Source organism: Sceloporus occidentalis, unplaced genomic scaffold (assembly GCF_023333645.1).
Source record: "Sceloporus occidentalis isolate IW3139 unplaced genomic scaffold, rSceOcc1.0.p SCAF_1, whole genome shotgun sequence".
NCBI lineage: Eukaryota > Metazoa > Chordata > Lepidosauria > Squamata > Phrynosomatidae > Sceloporus > Sceloporus occidentalis.
In genome coordinates, this window is record NW_028316981.1 from 179,493,806 (window position 1) to 179,521,271 (window position 27,466).

Genomic DNA, 27,466 nt, shown 5'->3' on the forward strand with positions numbered 1-27,466 from the left:
CTGTAGGTCCATGGAAAGAGACTTTGGGAGTTGTAGTGCAGATCACCAGGAGAAGCAAAAGACTCTCCACTCTGATGTGCCATCTTTCAGGGAGAGAAAAGAGCAACCACTCAGGTTTCTGCATGTGAGCCCCTGAGGACCAATTTTGAATGGAAAGTAGGCAGTTTGTCTGTGTAAATCACATTTCCTTTCTGTGACAAACTGTCTTAAAAATGGCATTATTCTGTTCCGGAGGGACTGGGGATGTGCTTTGCTTGAGGAGAAGACAGACCTTTATAAGGTGGGGAAGAAGACTGCTAAATGGAAGGAAGATGGAAAAAATAACGTAGGTATACTTAGGGATCCTTTCAGAAAACAAGAAAATGGCCACACAAGTAATGACATTGTGATTTCTTGGGATTTGGAGACTTTCCATGCTTGCTGATTGTTATCTTCTTGATTTGTAAATAGTAATTAAATGTGACAGTTGCCATGTGGGGTCAGGTTCTGCATTTTGTTAATTTGAGAGCAACTGTGTGGTAGAAGAAGAGTACAGTGGTACCCCGGGATACGAATTGACCGCGTTACGAAATTTCCGGGGTACGAAAAAGTTAGATTTAAAAAAACTGTTCCGGGTAACGAAAGATTTTTCGGGTTACGAAATTAATTTCGGCGCGTTTCGGCGCGAAATTCAAATCGGAAGCGCGGCTAGCGGCTTTCCAGCGGCTTTCCAGCACCTTTTCGGGTTGCGAAATGTATCGGGTTACGAACGGCGCCGCGGAACGAATTAAATTCGTAACCCGAGGTAGCACTGTATCTCTTACATGATGTAGACATTGTGGAGCCCTTGGTTTGGACTACAACTCCCATAACTCATGATGTTTGCCTGTTTAGGCTGGGCTTGCATAGCAGTCCAAAACATGTGCCGCCACTAGATTGCCTGTCCATCAGTGTTTGTGAGTGTTTGAGATTGTCCAACCTAGAATTCGTTCTTCTGACTGGCAGCTGTTCTCATGGATATTAAGCAAAACCCTTTGCTCCTTGTTTTGTTTCCCACAACTCATTATTTGGAAATGCTGAGGGCTGAATCTAGGATCTTATGCAGGATCAGTAAAGTAGAGGGGCCTCCTCAATGCAGAGGTAAATACATGATTATTCCATGTAGAAGGTACATAAGTAATCTCTATTTACAATACTTTTAGAGGAGTGAAATGACATCCATGCTAAAATAAACCAGTTAGTGTTAAAGGTGGTGCTAGATTCCTCCCCCTGCCCCCATTCATTCTTCATTTTCATCTTATTAGATAATTTCTCTTTAGGGTTTACTGTTTGATATACTTCAGGTGCATCATTTTTCTATAGCATTCTTGTTTGTTGATGGATATACTTTCTGTTTTGCTTCTGGGTAGCAGTATCCCATTCAACTGCTTGAGGCCTCCTTAGCAGAAATGCCATACAGTATTGTAAAAGGGTTTTCTTTAGGTTAAACTAATGCTGTGTCAAGAGTTATGGTACCCAACTTGCAAGGAGTAAGAGAGGGGATGGAAATATCGCTGATGAATCAGAGAGCAACTGAACACGAGATCCTCTTTTATTGCCACCAGGCTAACATGCATCTGGAAGCTAGTTTGAGATCAGTACAATCAAAATGTTTCCACAGCACAAACACTCAAATATTCTGCCTTTGGGAAACATTTGCCAGATCTACAAGCCTGCCACAGAAATTCTCTGCATTGTAGAGGATTTGAGGACGTATTCCAGGTTGCTTATTCAGTAAAGTAGAATAGATTTAGGGTAAAGTCTTCCAAACATTTATCTTCCCTAGCCCAGACTGGTAATAGAGGTTTGTCTCATTCTGCTATTAGTGTGATGATGAAGGGTTGTCAGAGCTGGAACAGCTCTTGCCACCCTCTCAGGCTTCTTTTGGAAGTGATGTGAAATCCAGATGTTGCATAGTTGAACCAGAATTCCTGATGTATTTGGAATTTAACTTAAGGTCCTGCCAGATGCGGAACCATCAAAAAAACCAGTTTCCACTGCTGTAGAGAGAAAAGGGTAAGGCAGCCGTTTTAAATTGCAACTCTGTGGATTTGGCTTTATTACTGGCGATGGGTGGAAAGTGGCTTAAATGGTTGGGCAACAAAGCAGATGGTTTAGGAGAGCTGCAGAGCTTTGTATTCTGAGGGAGAAACCTTTAAATATTTGTTTTGAAGTGTTTATGTTTCCCTACACACATGTTTGAGGTGAATAAAGTGCTTATAATCACATGGGGTATGTCAGAAGGGAAGGTATTATAAGTGTTCACTCAACACGTACTCAAAACAATGGCATAATTCAATTAACATATTAGCTGGGCCAGCTTGGCACCATCTTCCCCACCCACGTGGTGATTGTTGACATGATTCCTTATCCTGCACATGGCCAATTGAGTGTGTGTGTGTGTGAGAGAGAGGGGGAAGCATCTGGACAGAGCCATACATAGTTATCCCCTGGCTATCAAAATCAGAGTACAGGATAGATCCCCATCTGTGTGCATTCTGTGATAGCAGTTTCACACATGTAGGTCACTACTGCCTATTCAAGCAAATTGGCAAGTTACTCTGGAAAACGCTTTGACTGTAATGGCTTCTGTAGGCCATTCCAAGAACCACTGCACATGGCTAGGTGTGTTCTCAGGCTTTGGAGATAGTGCCTAAGCTGAGGTGGGTAATTGCCTTGGGGCCAGTAGCTGCTGTAGGCTGCTGCTCTTCCAAAAATGGTGGAGCTTCTGCTTTTTCAAAACCAGAAGTGACCAGAAGCTTTTTGTTTGTTGGTTTTTGGATGGGGGAAGAAAAGCTTCCAATCACATACCAAAGCCAAGGTCCCATGCTTTGCTTTTCAGTACAATTGCTGTTTCTTGTGGCTTCCTTTCAAATGATTGCACCCCAAGAGGTGCAGAAATAGACTAGAGCTTTATGTGGACCATATGTTGCCAACCCTTGGCCTACATGTTGTTACAAATAAATCTTTAGTAAACAGAGTGTTGTGATGGGACAATGAAAACTGGTGGCCTTGGAGGAGACTAGCACAGAGCCTTAAAACATGGAGTGTGTGTGTGTGTGTGTGTGTGTGTGTGTGTGTGTGTGTGTGTTTTGTATGGGAAAGGTGGCCGAGCTACAGGATTCCTTAGTGTTGCTACTTAAAGTAAGACAGTATGTAGAACTAAGGCCCCATACAGACAGGCCAAAATAAAGCTGCTTTGGTCACTTTGGAAGTATGCTGTTTAAATGATGCATACATCCAAAGAGTCTGGAAGCCGCACCAAAGCCATGCTTCAGTCCTAAGGACTAGAGTGTGGCTTTGGTGTGACTTCCGTACTCTTAGGACGCATGTATAATTTAAACAGCATACCTCCAAAGTGACTGAAGCAGCTTTATTTTGGCCTGTCCGTAACAGCCCTAAGTTTTCCCATGTGGCTGGGGACATTCTGACCTCTTTTTCAAACCACCAAACAGGGTTACCTTGAGGACAATGCTGAATCTCAGAATTGCTTAAGTGGAAGCTGCCTGGCCATGAACATTCCCCCTTGGCTGCACAACCAGCTTTGGCAAAGAGATTCCCAGCAGTTACTAGCCCAAGAGCACTTTTTGGTAGCCCTTGTAACAACATATACCCATTTATTTATATGCTGATTATTTACTTAGAAATGCTCAAGTGCTTTAGGTATTTGCCGACCTCTATCGAATTCATTTGTGATCTATCTTAAGACCAGTAAACACTCTGTAGAAAGCTTTCCATTCTCACCTGCCATGATATACTCTCCTCCCCCCTCATTCTGGGAGTCCTAAACATCTAGCCCAGCTTTTTTTGATGCTTTGTCCTCCAGGTGGTTGCAATTGATAAGCATGATAGGAATTCAAGTCCAGCACTTAGGGAGGGCTCTACTGGGACATCTTTTGCCTGGCCCAAAGAGGAGGACATGCCTAAAGATGTGTAGTGTTTCCTTTGTCTTAGCCTGTGTGTATACTGTGGCCAACAATCAGGGTGTGCATCCACACCAGCCTGTTAAACTATATGGAACAGATATATAGGCTGTTCTTTGTACACAGTTGCTCAGGAGATGTTTTGGATTGTTTCTAGTCAAGATCATACCAGCCTAACAGAGTAGTTGCAAGTTAAATTGGGAGCCACTTAAGCAGAGATTGCACCTCGTTTGTAAAGTGTTTGACATACAACTGGCACTGAAGTGTTCACTTGGATCAGTAGCAGTACTGTGACCCAGCCCACAGTGGGCTATGAGATCATTTGACTCAGAACAGATGAGAACTTGCTGCTTCTTTCAGCCCCGTTCTATTAAGGGTAGGAAAAAATGTTTTGTTTTGCCTATTTTTTGCCATCAAGTGCTTATGTTTAATTTTACAATATGAAATATATGCTTGTAACAGTGTATTTTATGGACCCCCTACAATGGTAGAAAATGGGTCTTTTTCCCACTCCTAAGAACCAGTTGGTCGGTGGGGGGGGGGGGGGGGGCTGCACACCGGAGTTGTCATTATTGTTAAGCCTCACCAGGCTAATACTGGTTTCTTAATACATTTGGAGTTGTCCATTAGTAATTATATTTGGTGAGGAAGTAATTACACAAATTTGGCTTAGGAAAATTGTTGATATTCAGGGACATGCGTCTTCTTTTGAATTATTTACCTGTTTGTTGGAAATTAACAAATAGTCATCAGAAGAGGCCTTTTTGCACTCTTTTGACTGCTAAAAGATTAACACTTCATTACTGGGAAGATAATTTTTCTCCACATGTGATCCAGTGGATAAAAGGTCTAGCAACACATGTAACATTTGAAAGAATGATGGATAGTCAGCTCTCTATGGATTTTCAAGCCCTATTGGTTTGAATAGCGGCACACCCTATTTTAAGTCCCTCCGTTTGCCCCTCGCGAGTAAGCGAGGGACGCTGATTCAAAGTCCACGCAAACGGAGGGACAACTGTATTTACAAATGGACTTCTATTTGGACAATTTGTCAGCTTTTATAGAAACATATTACTAATGTGGTTGTTTTTCCTCCGTTTGTGTTTTTATTTTCCTGCTTTTGTCATACAGGAACATTATTGTATGTAACTGAGATCCCTTTTAAATATTAATAAATTAAAAAAAAATTTAAAAGCATGACCAGACCTGATGTCCTCAACACTGTGCTTTCTGTCTCTCCTGTTGTACACACCCTCTCTTCACCCACACAGACCACATGTTCTCCCTACCCAATCCCATTTCAGTAAGTACAAAAATCAATATTCAGACCTTGCTTCCCTGTATGCTGTGGTCCCCTTTCCCCTCACCTGCACTGCCCAGTTGTTCAGCACTGGGAACAGGAAGTACAGTGGGACCTCGCCATACGCGGGGGATCCGTTCCGGATCCCACCGCGTATGGCGATTTCCGCCTATGCTCGAGCCCCATTGTAAACAATGGGGCTCGTGCACGGTGGTGCGGCGGCACGGCGGCACGCGAGGCGCAACGGGTGCGCGCGCCCATTCAATTGAATGGGACGCGCCGCCCCTTCCGTCCCGCGCACGCCGGCAGCTTTGAGCGCCTATGCTCAAAGCCGCCTATAAAAAGACCGCGTATGCGGAGGCTCCACTGTAGTATGCTTCTTAGCTTCTTCCTGCATCAGTCAGCAGGGTAGTGGGCAACTGTGGGTGAGGGGGAAGGTTGCCACTTAAGCAGGGACAACTCCCACCACCCATTTTCCTTCCCATTTAAATTTTACTCCTTCTTCCTTACATGTAGCTTTTTGGTGAGGAACACATTTGTGATTAGGGAGGGTGCTACCACCTTCCCACTTAAATTGCACCTGCCTGCTTGATGCTACAAAAAAGTGATAAACAGACCAGTGCATGTCTCATCTATTTGCTTTGCTAATTTGGTGTCTACCTGCCACAGTAGAGGCATCCATATAGACAGTTTGCCTCTACGTTAAGGTGTTTCCAGTGCAGGGAATAAGTAGTGTATGAAGTAACCCTTCCTCTTTTTCTTTTCATCCTAAAGATGATCCAGTAAGATATCAGGCCTTGTTCTCTCTGAGAATCTGTTACTGAAGCAAGCATTTACTGAGTCCTGATAGTGTACCCCAGGAAGTGGACGGCAGCCATATTTCCTTAAACATGTAGCAGATCCATACCTGGGCTCTATAACTGGACCAACATAAATTCAGACATTGATGAGACTGCTGGCCTGGCTTATTAGTGCTATTACTCATCAAAGGAAGCGAGTGATTAACACACTGACCCAAAAGATAGTAATCAGAGTGAATCATCTGTAAAAGAGGGTCAGAAATCAGGAGTTTAAAAACTTATAGGCATCTGTCCTTAAATAGTGCCAACACAAAAAATGAGCTACTGCACCTCTTTGCTAATGACACTGCAGCCAAGATTAGTGGGTGAACACAAAGCAGGTAAGGTACAGTATTGAATGTGAGTTGATGGAAGAAAGGCCAGAAGGGGGAGGCTGTTCTGCCCCAGGAAAGGTTTTACAGCAAACATGGAAGAATTTTTTCTGCCTCCATTTTAAAGATCAGGGTTGTGTATGCTGCTCATATTTCACTAAGGGCCATAAATAATATGGAGAGGAACACTACATCTTAAAAAGTCTGGAAGGATTTGGTAAGCTAGTGGGGTCTTGCTGTGGTTATGAATGAACTGGGGAGGAAAAGAGCATTGTATGTGAAAGAGAGCATACAGGTGCTGTTGGGAAAGCCGGGGGAAGAAGTCTGAATATGGCCTCCCATCTTCACAAAGGAAGAAGTCAGTAGCCACTCACTTGCACAGGCTGTGGACTCTTTCTGCCTACATATGTACATTTTCAGGTCTTTGGGTTTATGTCTCTTCTTGTGTGTCACAGACTATTGGAGCCCTGCCTTTCAGTTCTAACCTGGCAGCTGTAGGCAAGAAGGAATTCCATGCAGATGAGTGAATAGGTTAGCAGACAAGGGATAAAGCCCTCCTGTCTTCCTCTGTTCTCAGTATAGAAATGCAGTGGACCTCTGCAGAAGGAATGGAAGCTCTTTGTTTTCTTCCAGTCTGTAGCAGGCTAGTAACTTTTCTGCATTTATTTACGAGGCTGGGCTACTTCTCACATCTTGAGATATTGCATTTTCTTTATAAAACTGAGTCATCACCATTTCTTCTGCATATCTGTATGTTGCCAGACTTCCTAAGCAGGTTTTAGACCACCAGGGAGAATATCAGGGCCCTAGTGTTTCTGCCTTGTGCATTTGGTGTAGACCAGTAGTTCCCAAACGTTGGTCCTCCAAATGTTTTGGACTAGAACTTCCAGAATTCTTGATTGTTGCCTAAGCTGGCTAAGGCTTCTAGGAGCTGAAGTCCAAAACACCTAGAGGACCAAAGTTTGGGAACCACTGGTGTAGACTGTAAACCCTGAGGACCAGAGGCTTGTTACTTCAGTACAATACCTAGTGCAAGATGCTGCTTCATCTTTGCAGCAGAATGCTTTCCAAGTCTCCAGGGCACACAATCTTCTGAATGAAGTCACAGAACTGCAGAATGAAGATATATACATACGTTAGCTCCCCTCCCTCATGGTGTGCTGACGTGGTTTGGGTGTTGGACTACAACTCAAGACCAGGGTTTGATTCCCATCTTGGCCATGAAACCCACTGGGTGACCTTGGGCAAGTCACATTCTCAGCCTCAGAGGGTGGCAATGGAAAACCCTGTCTAAAGAAACTTGCCAAGAAAATCCCATGATAGGGTTGCCATAAGTTGAAAATGACATGAAGGCACACAACAACAAATATGTGTTAATGGTTGTCTTCTTCTGCAAAGGTTTTACAATGTCTAGGCATGTCTTAGATGGCAGGGAAGAGAGCAAAATATGTTTCTAACATAATTTTTAGAATATGTAGTTTTTATTGTAAAAAAAAAGTCTGCTTCCTGTAGTTAGACACGTTTTTCTTTTAAAAATGTACAGTTCAGCTCTGGTGGCTGAGATTTCAAAACTTAACATTGGAGAGGGTATGTTGAGTGTGGGGAGAGGGGTAGCAACACATATTCAGCAACCTGTTGACCTGCATCTTTCAGTATCTTGTTCCACTTCACCCTCTGGAACCATATGACTAGCCACATCCCTCTGTAAGGCCAACACAGCTGTTGTGAAATGGCTCACACCAATTTGTCAGAGCATTGAGCTTGTTCTGCATGTGCTGCCCATTTCACTGAACAGCAACATATGACATGAGTATCATGCTGAAAACTGAGCCAGAGGGAAAAGAGCCGCATCAACAATAGAAAGGATGTATAGCTGGTTCAGGAATACTCTAGGCCTTCCTGCCTGTTTCTGTAGAACATGTGTTCAGTTGTAGTCTGCCTTCTATAGGTTGGTGTGTATGTGTGACCACCGTTGCTATTGTAGCAGTTAACATACTGAGTTGTGACTTTTTAAGTGGCCTGTTTAGATCTAGTCTCAGCTATGAAGCCACTAAGCAGCCTTGAAGAAGGCACAGTTCTCAGCCACAATATACCGTTTGTAACTTAGGCATGATTTATTAATGGCCCACTTTACATTATCTTGGTTATCCTAGCAGCAAACCTATCTTTGAAGGTCCTGGGGAAAGTGTTGTGCTGGTCTAGATGTCTCTTCCTGTCCCCCTTCTCTTTATTTTTGAGAGATTGTCAGGTGATCCTAATGCCCAAGATTTTGTTGTACCGCAGGGATGGAAAAATCATGGGACCTCCCATCAGTTGTACCTGGAACAACCAATAGTATGGAGTCACAAATTGGAAATATCTGGAATGTGGTCCTCCTGATGGTGTCAGACCATAACCCTGTTTAGCCAATGGTCAAGAATAATAAGAGTTGCAGTCCAACAGCTGAGAGACTGTATGTCCTCCTTTCTTACTCTACATAATTGTTGGTAGAATAAGGGATGGAAGCAGAACAGTTCTTTTCCATGCCCTTGAGTATGAACTCCTTTGCCTCTGCACATTCATTCATATTCTCTTGACCCGAGTTCAGTTCAGTGGAGGGATTGTAATATGAGGACAGTGAAAGGTGAGAACTATTGAGGCAATCTGCATACATGAGAAAACTATGATAACCTGTAAAAGAGTGTGTTCCCTTTGTTGCCCAGAAGATGGCACACAGACACTTCAGACTTAAACAGTAGGGCAAGGTTTTCTTCTGAAGTTTTGCCAAATGATGAAAGGAATCCAGTATAATTCAACTGGGATCTCTACCTCTGGGCACACCTATTGAAATGGAGAAGTTTCTACCCAGTGTTCTTTTTTTAAGCTGATTTTTTGAATATAGATACAAAGAAGGGCCTTTTAAAAAGGGAGTGCATAAGATATCAACATGTGCTAGACATGCATAACCATATGTCCAAAAATACACATGTTTTAAAGCAGTAAGATCTTCTGACCATTGAATGATAGGGGCTCATGTTTATCTCTTTCTACTCAATGTTCTTGAAGCAGGATGTTGTAGTTACGTAATGTAGACTAGATTTCATGGGTGATTAAACCATGATGTTGTGCAATCTGATTGGGTTTAATGTCAAAGAAAGCAGATAAGACTGCCAGTCATCCAATGTTGCTAGCCTTATGCAATTTGAGCAAAATTTGCAATATGATTATGATTTCATTTTGTTTGAAAAAGCAAGCACCTAGTCCTCAGGTTTGAAGTGGCAAAATTACACAAATAATAGTTTTACAGGCTGACTGGCTAGGAGGATATGGAAGAAATATATACATATCCTGACAGGGAAACATTGTTTTTTTTAAAAGCATTGCAGATTGGAGGAAGTTATGGGTGTAATACCACATGTGTATTTCTAATCATGAGGGATGGAGACATGTTTTGTGCTACACGTCTTCCTCTGTTGGTCAGTTTGTTTTTGTTCAGATGTCTGCAGCATTTTCTGGAGTTAGAGATACTGCAGTTACAGTCACAGAAGAGCTTCTTCCTATGAGTTGATCTATGAGCATAGGAATGAAGCACTAATGTTGTCATTCCCTACTAAATCTTGTCACAGTTGGATCACTGTCAGGACTTAACCTGCACTCTGTTCTCCACTGATAAGCCCAGAAGCTGTGATAAATGTCACATTTATCATGGTTCACCCTCTAGAGAGCAATGGAGCCATGCGTGGAATACCTTTCTTCTCTAGTGTGGATTTTCAAGAGGGTTCCCCTTGTTGGGGAATGGTTCCCTGTGTGGCTAGAGAGAAAATAAGATATATTCTCCTCCCTAGTTTGCGGGTTGGGGATGCTGTCTAACTTGCTGACATCTGCCCCTCCTGTCACCAGCAGGAACACAGGTTCGAGAAGGCGCTGAGAGAGAAGAAAGGGTTCATCATAAAACAGATGAAGGAAGATGGGGCCTGCTTGTTCCGGGCTGTGGGTAAGTCCTGCCTTCTGGCAGATTGTCCTTTTAGAGGTTGGACAGCAGGTGGCACTAGAATTGAAAGAAATTTCTGTCCTCTTGTTCTCCTTGAAGTCCTGCAAATTTTAAGATCAAATAGGCGCAAAATATTGGATGAACTATTTATGCATGATCCTAGATCTCATTATTATAGATTTTGTTTATTAACCCAATGGCTGTCTTAGCCAATTTATCATGTCTTCTTTTTGGTTCCCACACTACATCCCAATGCATATTTATATGGTTATCCATTCCCTTGACTTTAGGCAACATCCTTCCAACAATCACCGATAAAACTGAATTTGTCACATTATCTCCACACCCACAAAGTTTTTGCATTCCTATGTACGTTCCCACACAGAGACTGCTATATAGGTCTGTTCCTGGATTTTCCACTCCATCCCATGCATCTGAGGAAGGAGATTCAAGACTACAAAAGCTCTTTCCACCAACTTCTTTCTTCCATTTAGCCTTAAAGGTTCCACAAGATCCCTTTGCACACTCAATAACCTGTATGTAGTCCTTGACAACTGTTCTTTGAATGCTTACAGCAAGAGTACAAGAATCCAATTGTCTGGTAGGCAAGTGAAAATGGGGCCTGGCGATCGGCATGTTAGAAGCAATCCTCCTCTTCCTGGGGGTGCTGCTGTTTGTAGATCTTGGTGGCTTCCCCTTTTTGTCACTTTCCCTCCTCTTCCTTCCCACTTGCTGTCTGAACAGCTTCTTTCCATAACAGTGATTATTCCATTTTATGCTTCCTTTCTCCCAGAAAGGAACCCAAGGCGACTCACAAATAAAAACATTTTTTAAAACTTTACAATAAAAGTTTTAGAAACAATTAAAATCATCAAATGAAAATAGTACATTACATACATAAAAAAATACTAATTATAACTACAACACACACCCCATATAAAAGACATCCCATTATTATGTATTAAAAGCCTTCCTGAATAAAACAGTTCTTGCTTGCTAATGAAAGGAAATCAGGGAGGGTGCCAGCCTAACCTCCTGTGGGAGGGCATTCCAGAGGGTGGGAGCAGCCACTGAGAAGACTCTCTCTTTTGTCTTCACCAAGCAAGCCTGCAATGGTGGTGGGACTGAGAGAAAGCCTTCCCCTGAAGATCCTAAGGCTCTTGCATGTTCATATAGGGAGAATACTGTCTCTCAAAAATCTGAACTTAAGCCGTATAGGGCAGTGATGGCAAACCTATGGCACGCGTGCCAGAGGTGGCACTCAGAGTCCTCTCTGTGGGCACATGTGCCGTCACCCCAGCACAGAGTTTGTTACTTGAAAGCCAGAGGGACATGGCACTTTGCAATAAATAAGTGGGTTTTGGGTTGCAGTTTGGGCACTCAGCCTCTAAAAGGTTCACCATCACTGGTATAGGGCTTTATAGGTCATGACTAACACTTTGAATTTTGCCTGGAAATGAACTGGTAGCCAGTGAAGCTGTTTTAAAGCCAATTTAAAATCACCACACTGAAACACTATCAAACTGATTAAAATCATACAAAAGTTAAAAACAGGTAAAACATACATCCATATTAAGAACATCCCCTGATTAACCATTAAAAGCTTGCTTATATAAAAATGTTTTTGCTTGCCAGTGAAAAGAAAGCACTTTTGCCTGTTTGTTTTTTTTCACTCCCTTGACATATTGTGATTGCTCATCTTCATTAACAGGCCAGCCTTCCTTTTTTGTACTAGCTGAAGTTTCTGGACCATTTTCAAAGATAGCTCCATGTATAGTGTTGTATTCTAAGTTATCCAGAGCATGAATAACTGTCAAAAGGCTATCTCCGCCAGTTTAGGATTATAAATGTGATCATAGACTTGTATGTCTACCTAGTAGAAGATGATCTAAACCCATGAAACCATCTGTGATTTTAGTGGCAATGATGACTCCCATAAACCCAGAATAGGCAAAGTGTGGTCCTTGGGCTGCATCTCACCCCCTGGGCTGTTTTGGAGTCTCTGAGATATTTTCATTTATAATTCAGTAAAAATGACCCCTGCACCCCCTAGGAAGCATGCAGGCCAGTTTTGCCAGTTCCAGTCTATTTTAATCTCAGAAGCATTTTTAAAAGCATAAGTCGACTTTGGTTTCCCAAAAAGTTTGGCCTGTAACTCCCATTAGTCCCATTAATCATGGCCCATGGTAAGGATATATGGGAGTTGTAGTTCAAAATACCTAATGGAGTCCCTGGTCTTGAAATTATGCTCTGACTACATTTCTGAAATGTTTCCTGAAACATCCCTTTTGTTTGATGCATAACACACCTCTAATTCTTGTAGAAGCCTTTGGTTTTAAACTCCCAGGCTCTCCCTACACTGCTTTGCGGTAGTTTCCAGGCAAGGTACAAAGTGTTGGTTATTACATTTAAAGCCCTACATAGTTTGGGTCTAGGTATCCTACAGGATCGTCTCCTTCCATATAATCCACTCTATGCACTCAGATCGTCGGGTGGGTATTTACTCAGTCAGCCAGGACAAAGTTGGCAACTGTCAGCCAGATGACTTTTTCTTCAGCCACACCTAGACAGTGGAATGACCTGCCAGAAGAGATCTGACAGCTGAATACACTGTCTGAATTTAAAACAGCATTGAAAACTAATCTCTTCTTACTGGCCTATCAGATGATTTTAAACCTATAAGTTTTAAATTCTGAATTTTAAATGTAGATTGTTTTAGTATATATTAAATGACAAACAAATATTGTTTGTCTTTTTAAATTGACATATGTTTTAACTGAAGTTGTGTTTTAACTGACATGTATTGGTTGGTCTGTTGTTGTTCCCCACCTCAATCCATTAAGAGATATGAGTAAGAAATAAATGTTGTTATTATCACTCCTTTCCCATAGCACAGATTCACTTACTAGAAAGGACAGTGACCTAGTCGCTCTTACGAGAAGTAGACTGAAGATAAAAGTTTCCTGCTAGGTAGCAGTGGTGAGACTGCTGACCACTGTGTTACTCGTCATCGGTTTTTCCAAGTAAAACCTCATTTGTACCTAGAAAAGGTTGAGCGTTTCTTGAGCTCCATACATAGCAAGGAGAAATGTGTCAAATTTGCATTGACTATTGTGGCTTAAGCATTTCAGTATCAATATATGCAGTAGAGATCATTCTAACCACATACTGTTGAATCTGGAGCAGGGAACCAGACAAATGGAGTTATTAAAAAGACTGGTATCAGACGTTGTACTTGTAGAGTTGATAAAATGGTGAACATGGACTGAGATTGTAGCAGGCTGTTCTCCTGACAGGAATTTGAACATGGTTACTGTCTGTCAACATTTGGTCCCCATCAACTTCAGTTTATTTGCTTTTTTGACTCACTGTTTTCAACCAAAGGAATCCTGGCTTAATAGAACATAACATATGCACAAAACTAATTCCTTCTTTTCTCCAGCAGTAAACAAATAAGGATTTGTAACCATTGCATGCCAGCATTTATGACATTAGTTAAGCCCAAGAAGTCGGGCTTTCCAAGCCAATCACAACTCCTGTTTTAAACCTGGTTTGTGATCATGGCTTGTTTGGATGCTTGTAATCACAGCCCCAGGTTTGAACAATATCACTGGTTAAATTCCTGCTTATTCACATTTTAAAAGAGAGGCACTGTGTGTGGCCCTTGCATCTCCTTGAACTGAAATGCTGGCTGCAACCACAGCTTTGGGAAACTTTCAAAGACATATCAATATGATTCCTTTATTGTTAATGTTGGCTGGATGGCAGTTTGAAATTTTCCATTTTATCCTATAGGTTTTGGATGAAGATGAATAGCTGTTTTAAATTTGTTGACACTTATTGTACATATGCATTTATTCTTTATATCTCCCTAACTCTTTCTGCTTTAAGCAAGCTGAACTTATGGCAAGTCTGTATAGCAAGGGAAGTGGAGAGCGCTCTCCAAAAATGCCTATTTCTATGCCAGTCTGTCTTTACATGCATGCTAATTCCATAACTGACCTTAAATAAAGGCAGTCAGACCTTGTGCATTAGTAATATATATCTCTTGGGATGTCCTTTAAATATTACAGCAGTAGTATCAAACCCACAATGTTAGATGGTTAGAAGCAACCGCTGATTGGTACATGATGATTGATCAGCATAGGAAGGCACAATTGGATAGTAAGTACCTCTGTGATTGGCCCCTTCGTCTCATGCAAAGGTGAGCCTGTATCATTTACAGTCACTCTGTGAATAAACCCTTGAGAGCACCTGTGCTCCAGGGAACCTGAGTTATATCAGACTAATTTTGTACAAGAATTCTGCAACAAAATGTTGTATGTGGAATGACTGAAGTTCCAGTTATTCCTATCCATGCTCCCTCACCCCAGGGTTTTCCTTTTTCTCTGCATCATTCAGCATTCCATGCCGTTGAGTTGAGCTGCTTTGGTAGTTTCCTCTTCCTCTTCTATTTTTCATTTTGATTTTCATTTGGTGAGCTTGGCTGTACATAGGCTTGTGCCTGTCCTTGGTACATTAGATTTTTGGATTTCTCCCATTTGTGTCTTTGGGTAGCTCTCATTTCCATTTCTGGGGATGTTTTAAAATTACTTCTCACCAGGAATGCTTCACTTTCCTCCTTGTCCAGGGACTCCACGCCATTACCGTCCCCATCTATGTGCCATCCCCTGCTGCTCAGTTTGTTAGTTTTGTGTCCCACTGACATAGCCTTGGGCTGTGTTTCTGCAGGAAACTTCCTTCCCATAGGGTTTTGTATTCCTGCAGACTTAGGGGTTACCCCCAAGTGTACTACCTTCATTTTCTGCATGGGGTTCTATGGTTTTGGCTGTGTCTGTGTAAATAGACTAGAAATAGAAAAAGTGATAATATTAATATGCTCGGGTTATTTTGGATTCTACCTATACAGCATATTTTATGTGAGACTAGGGCCTTATTACCCTAAGGCACCAGTTCTTGTCTGATTTTGGAAGCTAAACTGTTTTGGAAGCTAAACTAGTTAGTACTTGGATGGGAGACTACCAATCACTACTAGATGCTGTATGCTACATTTCAGAGGAAGGAACTGGCAAAAACATCTCTGAGTATTTCTTGCCTAAGAAAACCCTAGGAAATACAACAAGTGACTCTGAAGGATATATTCACAGGGATAGTTGTAAAAAATAGTTTTGGACGGCACTCTTGGACACACGTTGACAAACTGCTTTTTTAAAAAAGAAGAGGGGAGGTGTTGCAAAATCTGTTTATGATGGAATTGGGAGAAAAAAGCCTAAACCTTCTTTTTTGTCCAGCTGGAGTAAACCCATTGAGTCAATGGGATTTATCTATATTTAGACTCACCATTCAACAACTGATTGACTGGCTCTGCTGTAGTTGGGAGTAGCCAGCTGGTTGGCAGTTACTTAGAGGATTTCACTGAGTTGTTGTGAGCCTAAGTTATTGTTTGGGTTATGAACTTGATCTCTTCCTACAGTGTACCTTTTTGCTAACACTTTTGAGCTCTTTGCTGTTTTCATGTCAGACTTTCCCGCCTAATATTAAGTAGTCATTCTTCACAGTGTTCAGCAGGGGGCAGTGTAAGGTTTGCCTCCTTCTGCTGCCTTCAGCTGTGGTCCAGAGATAAAGCACTTCATAGAAGCTTTTCATGGCACGCCCTGCTTTTACTGACTCAGCTCTTGGAGAAAACATGACTTCGCAACTTTTCTTGTGACCCAGCTCTTCTGAAGGAACTGGGACTGGGCCAAGAGCCAGGCGCGGATGGTTAAAGTGTGTCAGACAAATATAAATAATTTCACCTGTTGCCTCAATCCATTTAATGTCCATTTTGAAATTCTCTTCAGTCATGTCTAATGCCAGGGGTGGGGAAGATGCAGCCTCCAGCATGGCTAATGGTGAGGGATGATGGGCTACCTGTTCCCCATCCCTGGTTTAGGAGCAACCAAGTTCAGTCTCACTACACCAGAATTTTGAAAAGTTACTTGTTCAGATCGCTAATCCCAGAACCCTGCAGCCAACATGGCCTGTGTGCCATGGGATTATTTTAGCTAGTGGGCACTGCCACATATTTTAGAAATAATTCTATAAATTAACTGCATGTTTTGCTCACTTCCTTTCTGTATTACCAGTTTGTTTTGTTGGGTGAACAGGAATGTTAATCTCTCAAGAGAATGACTTCCCTGTACTCATGTTTCACATTCTCCACAGACTCATCTGTCTTTTGCCTGTAAACTGAAAAAGATACTTCTTCCACCTCTGTTTCTCAGAAAGATGTGCCACTAAGTCTCCTCCTTTCCTTTTAGTTGTTTTTTCTCTTACCTCTCAAAGGATCTTCTTGTAGAAGGGTAACTGGAGGACTACAGCATACCAGTGTTTCTTAATAATTCCAAACAGTATCTTGCCCTTTTCACCACCACAGTACACAGTACTAAAGTTTTCAGTGAGCTTTCCACAGTGAGCCTAAAGCTCTTCTAAGCAGTGACAACCAAAATGATTTTTAAAGCCCAAACATACTGACCAGTTGTTCTCTGGCTATAAAAAAGCATGAGAAGGAAGGAGCAGTCTTGCTGTATATGAACTTTGCATATAACAATATGTCACACCCATTTCTGTCAACTAGAAAGATCCATCATTTTGCACTTTGTTTTGGGAAAGAAATTCTTTGTTGCTGCAGTCCTGCTAACAGTCTCTTCTTGCATTACATTCAGATGAATTGTTTTGTGAACACGAGTGTCCAAAGAATGCCGAACTAGTCCTTTGCATAAACGGTGGTTAGATGCATCTTGAACAGTACAGTATTGAAAATGCCTTGCCTGAGCATTTGCTGCGACCTTGCCACCCGCTCAGTACTGCATTAAGAATGATGGAGATCCTGCAATACCAGTGTTCCTCTTTTGCTTTCAGCTGGTGCCTCCAGACAGATTTACACTTAGTCCCCTGACTATGTCTCCTTGCACTTTGCCCTACTAAATTTTATTTCCTCCAGTGCCTGAGGTCATCTTCTTCATTCTACATAATTTGCAAATCCGCCTCTGCATCAACAATGCTTCCCAGTTTACTTCTTTCCTTTCCAAGGCCGCCAGCAAATACTGAATAAAGAATGAGTCTCCAGAATAATCCTTGAGAAATTCCACTGCAGTTACTCTTCAGTGAGCAAGTCTGTCTTTTAAGTACATCCTCAGCAATTAACTACCTTTTTTGAATGGATGATGCCCTGCCAGTCTAGTTTGATTCAAGATGGCATAGAAGTGGATCTGGCAGTTCTGTCCATAAACAGTGGAGCCTTGCCTTATGCAGGGGATCTATTCGGGACACCACCACCCCAGCATAAGGCAAATCCCGCATATGCTCGAATGCCCCAATGCTATTTTATTCAGTTCCTATCTCTGACCTCTGCTAAAGGGGACGCTCAAGTTTTTACCCTTTCCCCCATAGGGCCACTTTTGCAGCTTTCCATTAGCTGTGTGTGAATTGCCTGGTTTGAATCAGACTTGCCCAGCTTATCACTTCGCACCACCTTTGTCGTATGCTACCTTGCAGTTGAAGTTTGTCCTTTGTAGCAGGAAGGGGGAAAGCCCTGAGGTTCATTGGAACCTGTAAAGGTACCAAACAAGCTCAGTAGAGGGAGAAGGTCCCAAAACTGAACAATGCGGATAGAGCCTGAAACCTGAATGTGTTTGCTATAAAGGCTGAGCCCTGAGTAGCTTGTATCTGGTGTATCTGAAATTTTGGACATTAATCTCAGGTGTTTTGCAGTCTCAAAATAGTACATTGATATTACCAAGACAGATGAGCTTAATTTACATAAGCATGATTTGATTATGTGGAGAAAAAAATTGATTCAGAAGAAAAACCCTAATTTTATTAATTGATGCTTGAGGTTTCTTTGGATTTGTAGCAGGAAGAGAGACATAAATGTGGGTGAAAGTACAGTTGGCCCTCTGTTTTTGCAGGGATCCGTTCTGCCTGCCTCCCACAAAAACAGAGCCTTGCGCATATTCAAGCTTCATAGGCTTGAATGGGATGTTTGCCCATGCGTGCAGTGCAGGGGCACATCCCATCAAAAATAGTGGATGTCACCCCTCCATGGATTTCCAAGGTCGTGGATCCAAGATCTGCAAGTTAGGAGGGGCGACTGTATTTGAATGCTCGATACCCTCTTCAAGCATGGTCCTTTTGACCTAGTCCCCCAAATTAGGATTCCCATGTGACTGAATAGGAAAACATGAATTGGAGGGTGGCAGGGATGGGTTTTATCATACCACAATGAGCTTCCAATCATTTTAGGCCTAACCTGAGCAAACACTGCCCTTTGCAAGCTTCTGACTTGTTTACTGCTATGGTTCAAGACTACTTTGGTCAAAAGTCAGCATTATAAAATCATGATGGTTTGCTCCCCCCATGCAGTTGTAGTCCCTATATGATTTGATCTTGCCTGCAAGGTCCAGGATTTTAGGAAGCCCTTGACCCTGTTTTGATTTTTGTCACCATAAACGTTACCTCTTTTTGCAATTATGATCTATTGTATTTCCAAAGCCATGATCTCAGTTCTAATATCCCTAGGTTTTGCCATACTTACTTTCTTATTCTACCCCCTCATCCTGCCCTACATCTGTTCATTTAGCAGGTTAACTGTAGAAGGGGTGGTGGTGCCTGGCAGCCTATGGTCTTTAGCTTGATTTTAAAAGCTGTTTCTGACTTATGGCAACCCTAATGTGACTATCACAGGGTTTTTTTGGGAGGTTTCTTCAGAGGGGGTTTGCCATTGCCATCTTCTGAGGCTGAGTGAGTGTGACTTGCCCAAGGTCACCCATTGGGTTTCATGACTCAATGGGGATTTGTGCCCTGCTCTCCAGAGTCATACTTGGATGCTCAAACCACTACACCATGCTAAGCTCACTATCAGCTATCAATTCAGACCTCTGGCAAGAATTATTTGCCCCACCACCTCCCTGTGGGCAGGGAGAAAGATTGTGGCAAAGTTAGGGAAGGGAATTTTAGGCAGAAAGAGGGCAAGGTAGGACAGCCTGCCTACCACCAGGTTGTGCCCCCAACAGAAGAAAAAAGTTCCCCTTTTCTATGATAGTGGAATGCATGGTTAGAGATCAGAGTTTATCTGGCAGGTTAGGGATTAGAGCACTATCAGAAAAAGGAATTGGTTGAAAAGTGGAAGCCAAGCAGTCTTTAGCTTGCAAATGCATTTGGCCATTGAAAAACGGAAACAATGTGCTATATATCACTTTTGAATGGAGGTGAAAGCTAAATACTATAACTATCTATCTATAAATACACACACACGTAAAGTAAAATGAACAAAAGCTTCCCTTTAATGTCCTGCACTGTAATACGGTACAGTAATACTGTAAGAGATGCACTGCCCAGTCTCACAATCTCACAGGCACCACTAACAACTCAACGCAGATTGAAGGAGCACTGCCTACAATCTCAAAAGCACCACAGACTGAACGTAGATGAGCCGGGAAAGGTGCTAAGCAGCACTTGCTTTGGACAGCATGCATGTGCGCACTGTTTGCCCAATGAACTGTGGGGGGGGGGGGGGTCCCAAGCTTCCATAGTTGGCTTGGCATCTTTTACCCCACTGAGGTCACTTCGCACAAGCAATGTGTGCACATGAGTAGTCCAAAGCTTGCAAATTACTGTGACAAGTGCCATTAATTCAAGGAGGGATTTACCCTTTCCATAGAGGCAAGGCTTGGGATCGTGTATGTGAGTGTGAAAGAAGTCTTAAACAAGCCTTGTAGGCAAGAACTGACAAAAGAGCAGATCCCCTCAAGTTAATGAAACTTGTCTGTAATTTGCAAGTGTTGAAAGAGTGAGTGGTGGAAAAGTGAAGGCTTCCTTAACCTTGCCGTGGATCTGTGCTGTACACTTTTCACTGTGGTTTGCCGAAGTCATCTGGCAATATGCTCTGTGGGGTTTTCACCTTAATGTTTTGCAGACCCTCATAATGATGCTCTTGTTCATTGCCCCCAGACACTAGAAGGAACCCTCATAGAAGATAGTTGCCCCCTCTGCATCTAGCAGAGGCATTATGAGAAAGAGACAAATGCAGGCAAGTGGTTTCAATCTCTTCAGCTTCATATATTCACGCACATCCTTTTAGTTTACTGTTGACTCCCCTATGCGAGAGCATCAGCAAAAGCATTTTTGAGAGCACGCACTCATCTTAATTGTGACCTGCAACCTTTTCCTGTCAGACCTGACCTTTCACTGTATTCTAAACTGCCCTACAGTCCCCTTTCTTTTTTTCCTGTCATTTTACACCCACAGTCCTTTGCTACCTTCAGCTATTCAGGTATTTGTTTCATTTGTATCCAGCCTGTCTTTCTAATTTCTTTATGTTATCTGACTGTGACATGGTGGTGAAAATCCTTTCACAGATTATCATATTCATGGCATATTTAAATAACTCTTGGTTTATACAGTTGATAAACAAGCTGGCAGTAAACAGGTGCATCACATTGAAAGCCTCTCCCAGCTTACTTGCCCTTGACCTCCTGGTCCAGACCTTGACTCTGAAATGGCCATGACTACAACTTTGCTTCTTGTTCCAGAAAAGAACTATTAGTATATTTTTGACTAGCTCACTTGTGTCATAGATTGTGATTGTCCAGTGTATCAGTCCATGTCATTAACAAATACCATTTTGGGGAGGAGGGCAGAGATCCTAGCCCTCATAATTTATAGTGCTAAACTTGGAAAAGCCAGTGCCTTTACCTTTAAAGAGAATGGAATGGGCTTCAGGTGGGTATATGGAGGTACTTAATAATATGTGTAGACTTGACAATATGTGTGGAGTCAGTCTCAGCCCCTCTGGGGTGTTTTGCATGACTGGTGGGTACAATCCTCTTAAGAAATAGTAAAGAGTCATTTGTTGGCCTCTTTTGCTGAGACGGTCATATGCAGAACATAGTCTGTGAAGAGTCCAGGAGGAGATCATGCTCCACCACTGAACAGTCCCCATGGAAGTACTTAGTTCTGTTAACTGATTTTTCTGTGGGTGCAGCCTGCTAACCTCATGAAGCACTGTTTTAGGTTTGCTTAGCTTAATGTACTTGGCTGTAGAACTGGGACACTTTGTAGAACTGTCTTCTGAAAAATTCAGTGAGCGATTTGAGACAGTGTCTTAACTTGGAACGTTTCCCTTCTCTTCCTTTATCTGTCCTCTCTGGGCAGAGGCCGTTTATTCCCCATATGTGGTAGGCTATTTGTGCTCAGCATATCAGCAGAACGCTCTAACAAGGATTCTAGATTCTGACGCAGCAGTTGGCTTTCTGAGAATTGTCTTTATTTTCAGGGGCACGCTTTGTCCTTAGGTTTTCGGAGAAATTTTGAATGCAGTTGATAGAATTTGCTGAAGAAGTCTTTGCAACCTAAACTGCTTCATTGAGTAGTTCCAGTGTTAGGTGTTCTTGTTTCCTAGGGCCATGTTGCATTTTAAATATTTCTTAAAGTAGAGACCTAGGAGGTTTGGGAATCCTCTGACATGAAAAGTAGGATCAAAATGCAAGAGTATTTGTTAATTCACATGCAGCTTGTACCAACATATTTATCAGGGAAGTTTGATTAGATGCAGACCCCATTAAATATATTCTTTGGATTGGCTCAGTGTAACATGTCAAAGGCCCTCAAGATGGGCTCCATGAACCTTATTCTTCCCGCTAGCCTTCCACTTGTCAGTCTTCATTATTTGAGAATAAAATAATTTATATCTTGCTTTTTTTTAATCCTCAGAGCACTAAAGCAGTGCACAGTAAAATGAAGAAAGACACCAAAAAGTCCTGTCATGATAAAGTAAATCAGTGCAGAATAAAATTAGTCAGCACACACATTGCAAGAACATTTTAAACCTCAATTAAAAACCAGAGTAAATTTCCTAAATCCTGGAAGGAGAGAAAATCAACTAAACCTCTCTAAGGAGGCAATTCCACAACCTGGACATTACAGTAAAGAAGGCCTGTACTTTTCTTGCCATTTACCAGTCCACTCCTAGCCAGAATATCCTATACTGTACTTCATGAAAAGTCAAAATAATGCAACCAGATGAATTCCTGTCACTTTCAGTAAAAGGTTTTTCCAGGAGCACAATTTGATCACAGGAGGTTGCACAGCTGGGTTTGATGTAGATTGTGTGACAGAAAAAAACTAAAACTACCCACAGAAAAAACCTGCATTTCCAATTGGAAAAAACAGTAATGCAGATGCCATTCAAAATATGTTCAGGTGTGCATGGTTTATGTTCTGCTTCCAAGAATCCGATAGTAACAGAATTTGGCAAATACTTTGAAAATGAAAGAAGCAAAAAATGGTAATGATTCAACAGATGGTCATGGGGAGGGAATAGGCACAGTGTGATCTACAGGCCACATACAACCCTCAGGACGCTGATTTGTGGCCCCTCAAGCCTCCCCAAAGCCTGCAGACTCCCCTGTTTGTTTGTTTTTTAAGATGGATGATTTTTATTTTTTGCCCCAACCCCACACTAAATAGGTCAAAATTTCTGCAAAACACTGTGGTTTTGCTGCACAAGCCCTCCCTCTCTGAATACCCCACATCCTTTTAAAGGGATTCAACGTTGAATATGAGGCAAAAATGGATCCTGCCAGGGGAGACAAAAATAACCCTCTTCCGCACTGGAACAAAATAATATCTTGACAAAATACAGGTCTATGACTTTAACATCATTTTTTCTCCTCCTCCTCTTGTATGGTTTTTAACACCTTTGGCTGATGAAGAAGCCAGTGGAGCTTTGGAAGCTTGCATGATGTATTTTGTGCATTTTTGCATGGGCTAATAAAAGTATTGCTCTTTTGTGGATTTTTGATGTTGTCGTATTTTGCTGTATGGCCAAGCATGGCTACTCCTGAATATGCTTGCCCTCTACAGTTACCCACACCAAGCTAAAGCGTACAGGAACTGGGAAATTGCAATACCTAACATTGAATCCTAATAGAAGATAACCCTTGGGCTGGGGCTCACCCAGTTTTTCTTTCCAAGGTCCCAAACACACTGCAGAAATAATACAATCTGAGCCCACTTTAACTGCCCTGGATGAGTGCTAGGAAATCAAGGGAATTGTAGTGGCACCAGAGCTCTCTGATCAAGAAGGCTAATAAACCTACAGTCTCACAAAATTACAGTTCCCAGAATTTCCTAGTATTGAGCCAGGGCAGTTAAAGTGATCTCAAACTGGATTGTTTCTGCAGTGTGTTTTGGACCCAAGTCTGTTTTTAGTGTTTCAGTAAAATATTGGAGGGGGAGTCTTGAATGTATAAGCTTTGGCATAGTTATAAATTTGTATTAAAACTTCTCACACAGATGCTTGCCTTCGAGACAGGTATGAGTCCTGGCTGTGCATGTTGCGATTAAGGCTGTTCTGCCTTTGGCACTTCAGCAGCCTTTCGGGTTGGAAGTTTTCCAAGTCAGCATCAGTGCCCTTGCTGGCCATGGGTATTTGTGTTTCCCGTCTGTGCAGCAACCACTGGATAGGGTTGCATACCCCAAATCTTACTTCTGTTTCCTTAACTTCTCTTGATACAAAATGTTCCCACTGGCAGTTTTGCCTGTTGCCATCACTTCCACTGTACTCTTGCACAGTCTTTTTTTCCTGTCTAAATGGAAAACTTCCTTTGAGGGAAGTGTCTTCACAAGAAGGCTGTGGTTTTTCTCGCATTCTCTTTGGAAATGAGATTAAATAAAAAGAAGAAGTTGACATGTTACCAGAGTGTGAGCAGAAGAGTGCTCAATTAAGAGCTTGCGTTGCAAAGCCTCTAATTCATTCTCTGCCCAGGTTGTGAATTTACTGCAGAATTTACTCCTTCAAAGTACTATAGGAGGAGAATAACTGCTTATATTTCACAGGAGGACATTGCATGTTTTATTATAGTGAAATACAAACCGCTTTCAGGCGAAAAGACAGGCACATAGCATATACTTGTGTATAAGCTGATCTCACATATAAGTTAAGGGGCAGGTTTGGGGACCAAAATTATAGATTTTGGTATAACTGGTGGATATGTTGAGGGTGAAACCTTGGGACTCAGTATGGGGCTTCTTGGATTCACTACAGCTCTTTGGGATTTCCCTGCTGCAGCGGACAAAGGTAGTTTCTCTGCTATAGCATGGAAACAACAAAGATGGCAATTTTTCATCTCAGACATGGCAAAAAGCCATTGGAGGCAGTAGAGGGCATTGGTGCTTGTTAAGGTTCTCCTGGGACAGACAGTGATGAGAACTCAGTCCATCTGGGGAGATCCTATCTTAAAGGAACCACTGGCACCCTCTACTCTTCCCACCACAATAAGGAAATGGCCAAAAGCCGCACCATCACCTTTTTCATCTTTTTTTATTTTTTGTTTTGTTTTGTTTTGTTTTGTTTTGTTTTGTTTTGTTTTGTTTTTGAGCAGGCATTACAAGAGGCCAGAAGCAGCACCACAACAGACAGAGCTACCACATCGGTCCAAGTATAAGTTGACCCAGGTTTTTGAGGTTGATATGTTGGCATAAATGTATTGACTTATAAAAGGCAAAGGTAGTCCCTTGGCATGAATGTCTAGTCATAACCAACTGTAGGGGGTGGTGCTCATCTCTGTTACTAAGCTGAAGAGCCAGCATTGTCCAAAGACGAATGTAATGGTCATGTGGCCAGCATGACTGCACTAATGTTGTTACCTTCCCACCGAAGTGGTACCTATTTATATTGCTAGGTTGGCAGAAGCTGGGATTAGTGACAGGAGCACACCCCATCATACAACACTTGGGCCTCAAACTGCCAACCCTCCCATCTTCTGATTGTCAGAATTGGCATCTTAACCACTAAGCCACCACATCCACATCCCTTATTGACTTACACATGAGTATTTATGAAAATCTACGGAACTCTTATATTCTTATTAGCTAGATAAATTTTGGACTTCCCAGAAGTGTGGTCATCATAGGAAAAAGGAAGCTAGACCTACCATTGGTCTCATCCAGGAGGACACTTAAACTGTTAGGTCAAGGTGGAAAATCTGACTTCACCTGGATGTTACTGAGCTATAATGCATCTGAGGAAGTAGACTGAAAGTTCATGCTGCCAATTTCTTTCTTTCAGTTAGTCACAAAGATGCTACAAGATTTCTCTACATCATGTTACACAGTTGGCCAGGCAGACTGTGACTGAGGGGGAGTTTGAGTCTAGTAACATCTGAGGGCCAGAACCTTGCATTATGGATGTTGAACAAATCTTTGGTTACCATGTTTGAATCAAATGGTCTCTGTATAAATACCCTCTGTCTGTCCTGCTACTGCCTTTGTCCCTCTCTTCATCATGCAGTCCTGTGCATATATTCCGACCGGCCCATCTTTCCTCTGTTCCATGGTGGAGGAAGCAAACCCCATCGTGTATTTTTGTAGCTTTGGTTCATTTGACATGTGTACTATTCCAGTCTGGTGAGGTGCTATTGATGGCTTTTCATGAGGCTTTAAAAACATTGCAGAGCAAATTGTCATATTCATAAGCATAGCACAGTTGCCCTGAAAATATGGTCATCCCTGCAGATTTAAAAGGAGGAGTCCAGGGCAGAGTAGTCTAAAGGTTCAGGAGTGGAGAAAGTGTGCCATGCGAAGTGTTGTGGAACTGCTATTTCTATCAGCCTCAGCCAGCATAGAGGGGTGATAAGAGTTGTAATACCACAACATCTTGAGAGGCACCCATTTCTCACTCTAATCCTGTGCATGCTTTGGAGTTAGTCCTACAGCAGAAAGGAGCAATAGGAAGCAAGTTTCCTTGGGTAGCCATGTCATGTATCCTTGTTTGCATTGGGCCTTTGCTGACCTACCGACAGAAATGGTTGAAAAATGAAAACTGAGAGGTGTTCTCATTTAAAAGAAAGAAAAAGAGAGAGAAATCTGAAATGTGTTTGGAAAGTTGGGTTAGGGAAATGAAGGGTATATTGTTTGTTGTTGTTAAATACCCTCAAGTTGATTCTGATTCATGGCTGCCCTGTGGATGAGACATCTCCAATACTCCTGTCCTCCACTACTGTCCTCAGTTCTTACAGGTTCATGCCCATAGCCTCCCTGATGGAGTCCATCCGTCTAGTGTGTGGTCTTCCTCTCTTTCCCTCCCACATTTCCTAGCATTATGGTCTTTTCTAATGAGCCGTGTCTTCTCGTGACGTGGCCAAAGTATGACAGACTCAGTTTAATCATCTTGGCGTCCAGGGAGAGTTCAGGCCCAATCTGTTCTATGACCCATTTGTTTGTCTTTTTGGCTGTCCACAGTGTCAGCACTCTTCTCCAGTGCCACATATCAAATGAATTGATTTTCTTTTTATCCATTTTCTTAATTGTCCAACTCTTGCATCCATACATGGCCATGAGAAATACTGTTAACAAAAGGACTCTGTAGCTGCATTGTAATAGCTTGCAGCACAGATCATAAGCAAGGGCACATTCAGCATCAGCCTTTCCCAACACAGTTCTTTCCAGACATGTTGAACTAATGTTCTCTTCCTCACCAGCCACCTGGGCCAGTGGCCATCCCAGGTGGTAATAATAGAGATTATAGTCCATTGTATCTGGAGGGTGATGCAGTGGGGAATGGTTGTTCTCCCTGATGCTTCCCTGTGGGATGAGGAGTCCACAGTGGAAAGCACCTTTGCTTGTAACTTAGCTGACTGCTGCCCGCCTAGGGCCTCTGCTCCTTACTCACCTTTACAAGAGTCTTGTGCTGCTTTGCTGTTGAGTGTGGGAAGCAACACTGGGAATTCCATTTTTCAAAGCATGAGCATGAAGTTTACCTATGATCAACAGTTTCAGTTTCCATCAAAATATGCTGAGGGTTTCCCCCTGATCTTCTTCATTTTCCCCCTGAGCTGCTTTCAAATCCCCTCCTTTTTTGTACTTTTCACTCCTACACCCTTTTTACAAATCAGTGGCTGTTCATTGGCAGGCCCAGGTCCTCTCTCCTCCTTTTTTTTAAAAAGAGGAACCCATCTCAAGGAGGGTCTGCCCTAGTTAGTGCCTGCCTATAAAGAACCAGACGAAAGCTGATAAGGAAATCTTGTGAAATGAGGTGCAGGATT

The 27,466-nt window shown here is 42.3% G+C and overlaps 1 protein-coding gene across 4 annotated transcripts in view; it reads left to right on the forward strand.

The window, feature by feature from the left end:
* OTUD5 (OTU deubiquitinase 5) overlaps nucleotides 1-27,466 on the forward strand; it is a 53,609-nt gene that overhangs the window by 4,382 nt on the left and 21,761 nt on the right. For 3 of the 4 annotated variants that reach the window (XM_089484430.1, XM_089484447.1, XM_089484452.1), the window contains exon 2: nucleotides 10,292-10,385. In XM_089484430.1, the coding sequence (XP_089340556.1) occupies nucleotides 10,292-10,385 (94 nt within the window). The remainder of the gene's footprint in view (nucleotides 1-10,291; nucleotides 10,386-27,466) is intronic. The other variant, XM_089484438.1, reaches the window with a different exon arrangement.